Raw genomic sequence first — 11,357 nt, 5'->3', positions numbered from 1 at the left:
CATTGGCATTAATAAGAACATTCCTACCACATATTGATGCATAAAATAGATACATTTGTGCAGATTCACTTGAATGTGGCAAAGGAAGTGTCTGATGCTTAAAATATCACTATAGTAGAAATATTTTGTGTAATATTTTTTGACGGTGGGAGAAAGCACAGTTCCTAAAGACTTAATCAGGGTGGCATGAGTGCCCAGCATTCTCTAGTGGGCCCTGCGATCACTGTAGAGCCTGTGGCCAACAGAATAGCAGAATTGATGGGTTCAGACCTGTGCTTTTCACAGAGACCAGGGTCACCACACCAAGAGCACATGTAGTAGATGTGAAAGGGTCTGGAGAAGCTGTGGAGAATGTTATGCTGTCTGAACCATCGTTCAGCGTGACCACTTTGGTGGTGCGTCAATGATGGTTTGGGGAGGCATAACCATAGATGGACACACAGACCTCGACAGGCAACAGGTTGAACTTCAGACTATCCGGAAACTCAGTGATGCCCTGGAGGAGAGGTCCAAAAAACCATCCATCATGTCATTAGGAGCATGCCCTGACATTGTCACAAAGGCTTACAGGCACATAAGAGCCTGAGTTGTTGCAATGAAATTTCGGTAAAAAGGACAAGCCTACTGCATCGTGTTTTCTCTTAGAATTTCAGGGTCTCTTTGAATTTAGCCATCTGTAAGTTGCTATTTTTAATTTCCACCAAATGACGTGGCATCATTTCATTTGAACATTACCCAGTCCATATCAGTACAGATATCCATTGTGATTTTTCCCCCACTGAGATCTGGTGTATTTCTCTGTTACTGCTTATCCTGGTGAACTAAACCAACGGCCTTCTCCGTGTTCCTTTAATGTTTTTGAGCAGTGAATATAGAATAAATCACTGTGGGAATGTATGGTTAAAATGTGATTAGTAGCTAAAGTGCTTTTTGTGTTCGGTAAGACCAGAGAAGTGCTATAGAAATTCCAGTACATAACAATAACTTTAGGTATAGGCTAATGTAATGTTTCAGATGAACTCAAAGTGCATAAGTCTGTGAAAAAACTCTCTAAATAAATGTTCTCAGGAGCTTTTATTAGTCCATCCATAACAACAAACAGAGGCTTAGTACTAATTGCATAATTGTGCTGGGATCAAATACGCATTCAGATAGTTAAGCTACGCTCTAAGTCAGATTTATTTTGTTTCCAGTATCACAAAATCCCCTTTATATTATCTTCCAAACATCATATAAGTTCTAACAGCTTCTATTCCCGCATAAAATATACTGAAATGTAGATAAACTTAGTTTTAGAGAGCAATGGATAAAAAAGACATGAACAAGCAGTCAAAAAACTTCAGCAAAACTTATAAAATGAACACAACCTGAGCCATGTTAGGCACAATGTTTTATCACAGTTGTCCTTATTCTAACCTTTTTTGGAGCACACACACATATATACACAAAAACCTAATAACTGTGCTCAGAGAGCTTTTGTTCACAGCACAGAGTTGTCTTTCTGGTTGCTTTTGGTACGTCATTCAATCACTGCTGCTGACCTAGCCCTGTGCGAGACACTGAGACATTCACTGTGGTTATTATCTGACATGTTGGTATGGAGATGTATTATTCAGTCTACTCAACCAGTGGTTAAGAAGAGAAGCAACAAACACTGTCTGAGATGCCAATCGTTGCAGAGATAGTTCAGGTGTACGCACTTTAGGGAGGGTTCATATTCACATCTGTAACTTATAGCAGGACAAAGCAAGTTTGATGTAATTCAAGCATGAATAAAGGCTGGATTCGTCACAAGTACTGGCTTTCAGAAGGCTACTATACTTTGGGTTTGTTAGATAAAACCGACAACATTCATTGTTTCTAACAACAGGAAAATAACAACATTAACAACTAAGGAGTTGCTAGTTACTGGGTTCTATTCCACACACTATACAGGGAGTTATGGTAAAAAGAATAAAAACTAAAAACAGTATTTTTTCATTGGCTTCCAGGAAGGCTCAGGGTGAAATGTGAGCTCAAAAAACAGAGGTGGGGTAGAGTGTGTTGGTGCAACAGTGACACCTGACTATTGCCAAAACAAACCCAGTTACACAATAAGTATAGACACGAAGCATCAATTTATGAAAATCATTTAATACTGTTATACTGTTAAAATACATGTTTTCATTTACAGTACACTAAATATCTTTATAGCACCGGCTAAGACACAAAATAACAATTACAGAGGTGAAACAATTGTGGTGGAAAGTCTTGGACACAATCATCCCATTTTATATTTCATGTTTTTGGGAGACATTGAGGATTGTGTTGTCGCTTTATAACTTGCCCTTCTTCTTCAACACCTTCATCTTGGTCTTTCTCTTGGAGTGGGAGTCAATGATTAGCTGAGACTGAAGCTTCAGCGCTTCACGCGTGATGACCTTAGCTTTGCCCTCGTCAGTCTCATTCTCTGCAACAGAAGCGGTGAAGTAAGTAGGGACAGTATGCAGTCATTACTGTTGGTGTGTAAAAGGATACCAACTTACTGTCATGGAGGGGGTCATGTGCTTGATCCACAGGTGGTTTGGCTCTGGTGATGTATGCTGACAGTTTTTCTTCACTTCTTATGTACAACTAATAAAGAAACATCAAGTCAGAAATTAAGATGTTTTTTTAAACACTAAAAATCTCAAATTCCATTAAAAATCTGTGAGTCATAAGCCCTGCCCACATTTAAAGCAATTCACTTACTGGCTTGTGCCTTCTTCAGTGTGTAGAGATACAAAGATAGCAACATAAGATTATAGTTTCATTCTCTACAGGTGTGCAACACTAAACACATGCATCCTTTTCTGTTTTTTATGTCACCAGGGGGAACAATGAGTACAACATTTCTGTAACCTTGCAAGTCACCTCCCAAAATTATTCAATTGATAAATAAAGGGACACTGCCCTGTAAGATCGCAGCTATCATAGGGTGAAAGACTGTTAAGGTTGTACCCTGATAAATAAAACATCAAAGTCCACATTCCTAACAGGTGGACATGTAAAAAAAAACTCTTTGAAAAAAAGTACATGTTTATAAAAACGAAGTTCAAAAATCTTTTTTTCATGCCTAAAGATGATCAAAAATACTTAAGAAAAAAATCCTGATTGAGGTTGTCATAATTCATACATGAAAGGGTTAAGCGTAGTGAGCATATCAGCATTCTCAGGTTTGGCCTGTGCTTTGATGCAGTGTTTCCTGCTGCAGAAAACAGATGTTATGTTGATGCAGATGATCTTAATTAATGTTAAGAATAATTCAGCTCAGCCTAACAGCACCAGATCTTACATCCTTCAGAAAAAACAAAACAAAAATAACCTTTTTTATATTTAAAAATATTAATACAATTTAACTAATATAATTTGATATTTTATACTTGTTTAAATCTGCAAAATAATATGGAAATAGTAATAACCTTGAAATAAGGTGTCGTAAACCGCCTCTTTTATCACTGTGACAGAAAATGGGATGGCTATCATTAGCTTTCAGCAAGATGCCTAATCTAGACAGATCATCTGCTTACATACATTTGTACTGTAGTCTGCTTGCATTAATGATGATTGCAGTAACAAGTGTTGCTGTTTCAATTTTTCAAAAGTTTTTTGTAATGAAATTTGATTTACTCAATGAATCATTGCAGCCCTTTTAAATACAGTGAATAAGTTAGTTAAAAGCTTATTGAAATTTAACCACCTTATCACATAATACCAGCTACTTGTTTTATATTATCCAATATGATTCTTAACATAGCCCATGTGTTAGCAGTGGTTACTAGGCTTATGTATGTCTACAACATTAACCCTCTCAGGACCAAATTAAGTTTTTTGTTGCTAATGCACAACCAAGTCCTGCAGTGGCACTTCTGAGTAAAAAAACCTCATAAAATATGTATGTGGGGTAATCAGGTTGTTAGGTCTTAACTGTTGCAAATCTGCAACGTCTGCCTGGAGAGGGTTAACTTGCAAAAGCTAAGATGAACAGACTGATCTTTGCCACACTTCAAATTCTCCTTTAGTAGAGGTACAAAGGAAAGCCAAGTAAAGTTCAACTGCACCAGCCAGGCAAATAAGGCTGGACTGATTTCCAAATTATCAGCTCAGAGTTGCGTCAGTTACAAAGATCGTACCATTTAAAAACGGACCTGTGACCCATATTATCAATGTCATGTTTGAATGTCAGGCAGACTGTTGCATGTTTCCTGTCCTCATATTCTCAAAGTGAGAAGGTGCTGTTGAGTGTTCAGTCAAGAACAAACACTTCAGGTGCCTCTAATGGTTACCTTTCCATCCTGATAAGTAAAGCAAAGAAAGCACAGCAGCTTTTACACAGCAGCTTTTACACAGCTTTATGTAAGCTGTGAAAAGCTCAAGCTCAGACAGTGTTTAAATTTCAAACTGTGACAGTCTAATTATTACAAGTTGTCTGACAATGTTCCCAAACGTTTTCCTGTTAATAGCTCTGATCAGGTGACTCTCAGCTCTTCAAAGGCACCTGTTCATAAGTGTTATACTATATACGTATAATGTTCTAACATTCTCTGTTAATAGAGACACCATGTGCAATGCAATCAATGTTGTGCCCATGCCTTTCCCACTCTGACTACTACATCTTTGCTAGAACTACCTCTGCAAATGTCAACCATGTTTTCTATATCCCATCCAGACTCAGGACCAATGTTCCCTCTAAGCTGCGCATGTGCGCAATTGCACACTGCTGGCACAGTCTCTGCACACAAAAAATCTGCCTTGTGCACAAAAAAAAAATCTAACCTGAATTGCATTGAATCATGCGATTTACATTTGTATATACCGAACTAAACAACGTGGTTGACAGGCTATGACAGCGTCCTTATGTGCCGACACCGGTGTTTTAGCTAGCAAAGTGGCGTGGCTGATAAGGAGTGAAGCCGTTAATGACAACGTGTACAACCACTGGAGATGTGAGCAGGACAGACGGAACAATTGACGGGAAAAGTGTGGACTTTATACCAGTTTTTAAATTGTGTTGATAGGCCACGTTATACCAGAGGGATTCAGTGCTGGCGTGACCACACGTCTGCTGTTGCTCACAGTGGTCCAAGGGACCGCTCAGGGAGTTTGTGTGTTCGCTCAGACACATGAAAAATTAGAGGAAACATTGCTCAGGACCTGTCTTTAAAATAGCCGTGTTGCTACAGAGGGCCTTTGTCTCACCTTGTTTTTTTCCAGCTCCTTCATTATACCAGCCACATCCTTCCCCTGAAGTTCTTTGTGCAGTGACAATAATTTCTTCTCACACTGGGCCATCAGCTCCAGAACAAAGTGATCAGAATCTGGATCCACTTCAGGAACTGTGTCCTCACTCTTGAAGAAGATGAGTGAACAAACATAAAAAGGAATTACACTTAAAAAGCTTTGTGTTTGAGGGCAGAAAAATATTTTAATATTAGGAATAAGTGATAAACTGGCTATTTCAATATTATGACTGGTTGAAATTGTTAGTACCAGTGAGATGTGTTGAAGTTTGTTGGCCAGGTGCTCAACTCCAGCTTGGGCAGTGTGAAGAGTCTTCAAGAGCCAATCCAGTTGCTCTTTGGCTGCATCACACTTCTGCTGCTGAGTCTGCAGTTGCTGCTCAGACTCCTGCAGGGCCTGCTGGTCACTAATGAAACAGAGAAAGAGCAGAGGCTATCAGACAATGTGATAGCTGTTGCATTAAAGTTTTAAATACATGGCTTACCAAATGTATTTTTATTTGCCTCAGTTGCCCTAAATTAACAGCATTTGTAATAACCAAAATCATATTTATGCTTGAGTTTTTGTTGTTATCCATGAATATTCAATTTCATGGACAACAATTCGAAAAAATTAGTAAAGCACATTATTATTTGTGATTAAGATGTCAAATTACTGTTATTTACTTGCATTTCTGGACATAAAAAACATTTTTATGCCCAGTGTGCCGGCTCAAACCTTTGTATAAGTTACACAGAATAAGTTATAAATTATATTTATCTGACTAAATATAATTTTTAGTTCTTGTAGTTCTGTAGTTCTTGACAGATTTCTAAAATATTTGTGTTTTCTTGTTTTTATCACAAGCGTAATAATAGATTTCAACCATTGTCAAGCAGATGTCTATACTTCACCTGGGGTGTTTAGCCTGTCTAAAATATTTCATCTCCTCAAACTGTTGGCTCAGAAGCTCCTTCTCTTCCTTCAGCTGCAGCAGGACTTTCTCATTCTCTTCCTTCAGTTTCAGCAGATGCTGGTGTGTCTCCTCCTGAGAGTTAAAGCACTCCAGTATCTCCTACACAAACACAAAATGGATGAAAAAAAGAATAACAGCAACTACACGGTGTGTACTAGAATCAGTGGGAACATTTATACCTGTGTGTCTGTGACACCTGTGGTCTCGCTGATGCGCCTGAAGGCCTCCTCAAAAGTAGAAATTTTTTTCAAATCTTCTTCTTCCATCCTGGTGATGATGTGCTGGGCCTCACCGCTTAGTTTTTCTGGCAGAGTTATCTGATCCTGCAGGTATTAATCATTCCAAATGTAAATGACTCTTCTTCCCTTATTATTATTTTACCAAAGAATAGGGAGGCCTTCACTGTGGATTAGGTTTAGGCTGCTCTGCTTTAGCTTTCTTTCCTTGTGAAAATCTCCAGTTATTCGCATCCATACATTTAATACCCCACTGATATAATTACGGCTATACATTTCTTGGTAAGTAAAATTCAATACATACATAATGTGTCACCTTATGTCTCTCACCCTTATATCGACTTTTTCAGCCTGGGCCTTGCATTCCTTAACCTTTTTCCTGTAACTTGCTATTATACACGCCCTCTCCTTACTGTCCTTGTAAAGCAGCTCCTCCCGCTTCTGCAACTCATCCTGCAAAGAACAAGAAGAATGGCTGAAAAACTTGTTTCAGTTCACTTAAACTAAATGGAGACAGTGAAACAAACAGATTGTTAGTATGACAGAATCGTATTATTACCTATAATATAGACCAGAAGGAGGTGTCTGAGATAAGTGTGGACAGACATGTTATCCTCAATCATTTCATTTTACCTTCACAAGATAAGATAAGGTAAGGCAAGGCTAGTGTATTAGTGTTTCCAAGTTATAACTCCTAATTTATAATTCCAGCACATCGTCTGACTTATGATAGCAATAGGGAGTGGATTCTAATTCTTACACTGTATCTTGAAACATTTATGCTTTTAACTCATCACACAGGATATATCTTATAGGTCACCTTAGTAGCTTCTTTGGAGAGCTGTTGGTCATTATTCATGATCTGCAGCCTATTCATCTCCTCTCGTTGCTTCAGGATTTCTGCTTCCAGACAGTCCAACTGGCCCTTGTAAGTGAGACTCTCCTCCTGAGGCGGTGAAGGTGGAAAAGTGAGTGAACATGAAATAAACAGAATCAGAAATAAGGTTGTCCATGTGAGAGAAATAAAGTATTTAGATTACCTGACTGTGATCAAGGAATTAAAACCAAATCAAGACAAAATGTGCACTAACACAAAATTTAATTTAAATAATATTTTAATCATATAATCCTTACGATTTTCAACAGTCAGGTCCTATTGATGCTGTTATTTATTGCTAACATTGTATTTAAATTAGGAACTTATCGATTGACATCCTGTAATTACCTTTCTATTTTGTAGTTTTTGATGGGTTATTTTTTTTCAGCAGGTTTAAAAATTCCTGACCTGGATTTAAAATCTCCACCTGTGTATGTAACAGTGTGTTTGTTTGCACTATAAACAGACAGATCACTTGCTCTATTTCTGTCAAAGGGGCTTTTGATGGTGTGGCAGCAGTTATATATACCGTACTTGCTCTTACAGTAGCAATTAAACCACACATTAAAAAAAATGGGAAAAAAACCTTAAATGTAAATAAATTTGACTGGTTTCCTTGGAAAACAGGAATCAAGAACTAGTATGTCAATTGAAGAATAAACAGGGACAAAAAGTACAGTATCAAACAGAGTCCCATATAACAGTCAACCAAGCGCAGAGTACAGCGAAGATGTACTATTTTCTGCAAAACTGCCAAACAGCAATGAATAATAGACTCTGTACAAAACACTGCTCATGTTTGAGTGCTTCCACTTGCATGCAGGCATCTGCTAATGCATAATGGAGAGTTAACAGCTAGCGTGAATAGCAAAATAATCACTACAAATTTACTGATATTTCAAAAATATCTGAGACAAACCATTATAGGACAATTAACAAATTCTTTAACAAAAATCACATCAAATGAAGATAAGTTTAAGCGTAACAAAACATTTTCTCACATGCTGGACTTACATGTAAGTGATTTTTGAATTTCAGATAGTTAACCATGATGTTCTTAGCTTCCATGCATTTAAACTGGGTTTTCTCCAGATCATTCTCCAGAGTCCGCAGTTTCTAAACATAAACACAAATCATTGGTCATCGTCATCTATGATCTGTCATTTTGCTCAAGTCTGCAAATGAGCACAACAAACAACAAAAAGTAATCCCAAAAAAATTAGATTTTTTGGGGGGGTCAGAGAGGTAATTACCATGGCATCGTCCTTTTTTTTCCGAGTGCGAGCATCAGAGGATACTTTACTGCTGCTGCTCTCTGATTTCAGCCTCTGGTACTCCATCTTCAACTGATTGAGGCGACGCTGGTAGACCTCATTTGTGTGTTTTACAGCATTGATACACTTCCTCTTGAACAGCACTCCTTCATTTAGCATTTCATTTACCTCCTGAAAAACATGCAGGCGTTTGTGAGGAATGCAGTACAGTCAATAAAACATACAATAAAACTATATTTACTGACACTGTATACAGTAATGAAAAAGAAAGTTTTCACGGGGTTGTGAAAAACTATGTACACCGCTTTCTAGTGGAATTAAGTGGATGAGTAATTACACACTTGATTAACTGATCATCAACAAGTGTGATCACCTGTATATAAACACATTTTGCCAGTTTGCTGGTCCAGCAATCATCCTAGGAGTAGATGCAAATTAATTCTGAGGTCAGGCTGTGCATTGGTCAGAAAATAGCAAAAAGACATTAACCTAATTCTGCTAAAGGATTCAAGGCTTCTTTATTGTCATTCGCATCACATGTTTACATAAGGTGGAACGAAATTACGTGCACACGGTCCCGGAGCGAATGAAACAGAATAAGAAGAAACAATAAGAAGTAATAGGTAGTACAAATAAATGGAATGCAACAACCTGAGTAATATAAATGCAAGTATTAAAGTAATACAAATAAAATAAATAGAGTACAACAACCTGAGTACCAGTATGGAGTATAGATATAGCAGCAAACGGGCATTATGTAAAGGTGTACTTAGTTTATAGAAATCAGTAGACTGCTGTGAAAACTTTCTTCTATTTAATATAAAATAGGAAATCCCATCTTATTACACTTTGTTTTTTCATGATGTGTATACTGACTTCCTCTCACCTTCACTGTGCTGTTGCAGAAGGCCTTCCCCTCCATATCTCTGTTTTTAAAGGCCACTTTGATTATATGTTCATCAGGCTAAGAGGAAAGACAAGACAATGACTGAGACACATTTGATCTGGATGACTCCTTGTGGGGAGTGCAAAGCATTTTTTTAAAATCTCTTGTCTCTGTGTCTTTTATTTTGATGAGTTTTAGTTTATTAAAACACTGCACTTCAGGACACTTTTTTCTAATGTTTGACTTTTACCCAGTAGAAATGATTTTTTACAAGTGCAGATTAACCTGTATTTTGCTGCCAAAGCCGTGCCCAGGTGCAAGTCACTACTAGCTATACAGACTGACATAAATTAAAAGCAATAAAGCATAAAGAAAAGCAAATGAAGCAAAAAATAAACACTGAGAAACCACTTCTAATTAGTTGTGGTATGTGTGAGATTCCTAATTTTCCTAATGTCAGGTGTTGCTCAAAAGAGATGTACCAATCTATGGATCTAGGGTTAAAACTTTCCTTCTTGATAAAGTTTATAGTTAAGACCCTGGACCCTCCCTCAGTTACCCTGCAATAGGCTTAGAGTGTTTCTTCTTCACTTACCTCCCCTCACAATCAAGTGGCAGTGGCAGAACCACAATCCCTCCTTTAGCCCGGCTCTGCTGGAGGTTTCTTCCTGTTAAAAGGAGGTTTTTCCTTGCTATTGTCACCAAGCACTTGCTCGTAGGGAGTCGTTTGCTTGTTAGAGTTTTATCTGTATTATTTTAGGGTCGTTAGTTTGCAATATAAAGTGCCTTAAGGCAACTGTTTTCGTGATGTGGTGCAATATAAATAAAACTAAATTGAAATAAAATGTGCCCAACCTTGATCTGTAACCTTTATTATTTCAGTAAGTTGGATTTATCCAAATTTCAGACCACTTCCCCACAATTAAAAACATGTTTCATGTTTAGTTTGTTGTGATCTGATCGCCTTACTTACAGCCTTAGTTTCTGCCAGCTGTTTACGCAGATTCTCGTTCTCCTGCCTCAGCTGACGGATGAACTCTTTTTGCTTCCTGGTGGTGGCCTCAGTCCTCTCATAACGTAATGTTTTTTCGCCCTCTAGTGGACAAATATAATACTGCATGGAAATAGGCGATCCATAACTTTATACTTAATAGCTCGCTTATTTTATTCGACTTAATTATATGAATTATAAAGCATTAAGAATTCATGTATATTCATTCACGCTAAATATGGCAGTTAGCTGGCTGATTCCAGCTAACCCATGCCTACTAGCATGAAATTAAATCAAGGCACCCACTGCATTTCAAACAAACATACCAAGAAATTTGATTTTACGCTGAAGCTCCAGTTTCTGATCAGATATGCTGCCACTGACCGCCATTTTTGTGAGTTAGCACAGAGTGCGCAAAGGAGAAATTATCCCGTATTTCGTTTTAGCTTGAGCTAACCGCAAAATTCCGGTATGTTTTACGTGCACACGTTGCCTAGCAACATGTACATTTATAACGGGACTGAAAGTTAGGGATCTTTCGAGCATTCCTTTTTTTAAAAGCTGTATTTTCTGTCTCAAAAGCCCACAAGTCTAGTAGAATTATTACACTTTCACAATTATTCTAATTATAATAATGTACGTTGTATGGGCTGCTGTACCTCAGAATGAATGCTGAGATTTAACGGCTTGACGGCCGTCGTAGAGACGGTTCTCAACTTGTTCCCTGTAGAACCCTGTTATAGTGTAGTAGTTTTTACCAAGATAAAGATATTTACAAAAATAAAATTATTTTGTATGTGCTATTTCATTTTATGTAAATATTACTGTTATTTGCCAACATTATCAAGCAGCACCATATAGTAATGGACAGCTGGACTG

At 37.7% G+C, this 11,357-nt stretch overlaps 1 protein-coding gene across 1 annotated transcript; it reads right to left on the bottom strand.

The window, feature by feature from the left end:
• Positions 1-2,188: 2,188 nt before the first annotated feature.
• On the bottom strand, positions 2,189-10,940 carry LOC308396036 (outer dynein arm-docking complex subunit 3-like). The gene is made up of 13 exons (XM_080881095.1): positions 10,805-10,940; positions 10,461-10,582; positions 9,488-9,565; positions 8,581-8,772; positions 8,342-8,443; positions 7,271-7,396; positions 6,781-6,903; positions 6,394-6,537; positions 6,153-6,313; positions 5,509-5,665; positions 5,218-5,367; positions 2,526-2,613; positions 2,189-2,449 (listed from the first exon to the last, which is right to left on the bottom strand). The coding sequence occupies exons 1-13, from the start codon at positions 10,866-10,868 to the stop codon at positions 2,316-2,318; spliced, it is 1,641 nt and encodes a 546-aa protein (XP_080737221.1). The 5' UTR covers positions 10,869-10,940; the 3' UTR covers positions 2,189-2,315.
• Between the last annotated feature and the right edge of the window lie 417 nt (positions 10,941-11,357).

This window comes from Rhamphochromis sp. 'chilingali', assembly GCF_963969265.1.
Source record: "Rhamphochromis sp. 'chilingali' genome assembly, chromosome: 4".
NCBI lineage: Eukaryota > Metazoa > Chordata > Actinopteri > Cichliformes > Cichlidae > Rhamphochromis > Rhamphochromis sp. 'chilingali'.
Note: the sequence above shows the minus strand (reverse complement) of the source record. Positions and strands in the feature narration are given on the sequence as shown.